At 47.3% G+C, this 2,427-nt stretch overlaps 1 protein-coding gene across 1 annotated transcript in view; it reads left to right on the top strand.

Moving 5' to 3' along the window:
• Positions 1 to 2,427, top strand: part of STAT5B (signal transducer and activator of transcription 5B) — a 59,314-nt gene that overhangs the window by 37,755 nt on the left and 19,132 nt on the right. Inside the window, exons 3-4 of the mRNA XM_055090805.1 lie at positions 638 to 794; positions 2,088 to 2,177. Coding sequence (XP_054946780.1) covers positions 638 to 794; positions 2,088 to 2,177 — 247 coding nt within the window. The remainder of the gene's footprint in view (positions 1 to 637; positions 795 to 2,087; positions 2,178 to 2,427) is intronic.

The raw sequence follows: 2,427 nt of genomic DNA, 5'->3' as shown, positions 1-2,427 counted from the left end.
GAGCCTGCGCGTCCGGAGCCTGTGCTCCACAACGGGAGAGGCCACAACAGTGAGAGGCCCACATACCACAAAAAAAAAAAAAAAAAAAAAGAAAAAAGAAAATATACTATACATCCCACTTAGGTAATTAGTGGATTAGGAATAGATTAATGTAGGTATCTAGTCAATTTGAATTGGACTGTTTCCTAAAATTTGCAGTGAGCATTATAAAGAAATTACTTTAGCCAAAGAAAAGGTGTGATGCATTGAGGCTGCATTTATACAGGCTGTGTGCATGTATGTATACATATGTATGTAATTTCTTTCCCCTAGGGACTCAATAGATCTTGATAATCCACAGGAGAACATTAAGGCCACCCAGCTCCTGGAGGGCCTGGTGCAGGAGCTGCGTGGTTTGGTGAGATTCTGGTCCTGTCTGTCCCGCACTGTGCAGAAGGGGCGGTGTCCTTGGGAAAGGGGAACAGGGAAATGGGAGTCTGGGAGAGGAGAGGGAATGTTTCTAGACTCTGATGCCTGTGGAGCTGCCAGGAACAAGTCTTGTGGGCACGAGCCTTGCATTTCCACATCCCTCTCGGCGCCTGACCTCCATGCCCAAGGAGGCGCCATAGTAGGCTTCTCTCTCCTGCCCTGCCCCAAGGGATGCCATCGACCTGGACAATCCCCAGGACCGACCCCAGGCCACCCAGCTCCTGGAGGGGCTGGTGCAGGAGCTGCAGAAGAAGGCAGAGCACCAAGTGGGGGAAGATGGGTTCTTACTGAAGATCAAGCTGGGGCACTACGCCACGCAGCTCCAGGTGGGTGTGAGCTTGGGGCCTCGAGGCTCCAGCTGGGCATGAGCTCCAGGCCGCGCAGCTCCAGGTGGGTGTGAGCTTGGGGCCTCGAGGCTCCAGGTGGGCATGAGCTCCAGGCCACGCAGCTCCAGGTGGAGGTGAGCTCCAGGCCACACTTCATTCTCTTCCCTGCAGGGGCTCTTCCTTCATTCAGAGATTTTCTTTTTCTTCTTTAACCCACGGTTGTTGAGTCACACGTGACATGTATAAAGTTCTTATTGTTTGGCTTTGTGGTTGTAGCTGCCTTTTTAAACTTTTTATTTGAAAATAATTTCAAATGTATAGACAATTATGAGATTGATACTAAGAACCCCTACCTACGCTCAGACTCACCTGTCGTTAACATGTGCTTTACTGTATTCTCCCTCTGCGCGCACGCGCACGCACACACACACTCACACATATTTTCATCGCTTGAGAGTAAGTTACATGCATCACGTCCCTTTGTCCCTAAGTACTCCAGTGTGCGTTTTCTAAGAATATGCATCTTCTCTTATGTAGTTATAGTACAGTTATCAACTTCTGCAAATGTAACATCAATACAACACTTCTAGGTAATCTTATACCTTTATTTCCATTTTGTCCACTGACTTACTGATGTCGTTTAGGGCATTTTTTTCCCCTCCAGCCCAGGATTCTGTCCAAGATCACATATTGCATCTAGTTGTCATGTCTCTTTAATCTCCTTTCTCATATGGAACCATTTGTCAAATCTTTCTTTGTCCTTCATTACATGGACATTTTAAAATAATTCAGCTCCTCTATTTTTTAAATATAAAATGGACCTTATTTGGGGTTTGTATGAAGTTTCCTCATGATTAGATTCAGGTTACACGCCCCTGATCAGAATTCTAAATAAGTAGTGTTGTGTCTTTCTCAGGGTATCACATCCAGAGGCGTACAACGTCCATCTTATCCTCATTGGTGGTAGTAATTTTGATAGCCCAGTCAAGGTGGTGTCCAGTTTCTCCTCTAATATGGCCTCTTTAAAATGTATTCTGTTTCCAAGCATGGTGCCCTTACTTTAAGCAAATTAAGATGCAAGAAATAGAATAATTTTACCTTCTTCCTGTAATTGGGTTTCCCACAATGTGCTTTTCTTGTCCCTGTTGGCATTGGAGGAGCAGGTTTTCTCATGATTACAGCATTGTGTCACCAGGAGTCTCCATCATGAGATCTGGCCCCCTGCTCTGAGGTACGGTTCGGCCCCACAGCATGGAGTGGAACAAAGTGATGTTTGCTCTTGGATTCTTTCAGAACACGTATGATCGCTGCCCCATGGAGCTGGTCCGCTGCATCCGCCATATTCTGTACAATGAACAGAGGCTGGTCCGAGAAGCCAACAATGTGAGTGTCCATGGGTTTGGGGAGAGGCATTGAGAAGTCCTTTCTTGCCCAGTTCTTTCTGCACCCAGCTTTGTCAAGATGACTCGGTGTGCATCTGGTTGGTGTCACTATAAACACAGCATTGTCCTGAGAAGCCCAAAGAAAATAGAAGACTGGGGCTTCCCTGGTGGCGCAGTGGTTGGGAGTCCGCCTGCCGATGCAGGGGACACGGGTTCGTGCCCTGGTCCGGGAAGGTCCCACATGCCGCGGA

The sequence above is a fragment of the Physeter macrocephalus genome, chromosome 14 (assembly GCF_002837175.3).
Source record: "Physeter macrocephalus isolate SW-GA chromosome 14, ASM283717v5, whole genome shotgun sequence".
Taxonomy (NCBI): Eukaryota; Metazoa; Chordata; class Mammalia; order Artiodactyla; family Physeteridae; genus Physeter; species Physeter macrocephalus.
The sequence above is the reverse complement of the archived record's forward strand: the minus strand, read 5'-3'. Positions and strand labels throughout refer to the sequence as shown.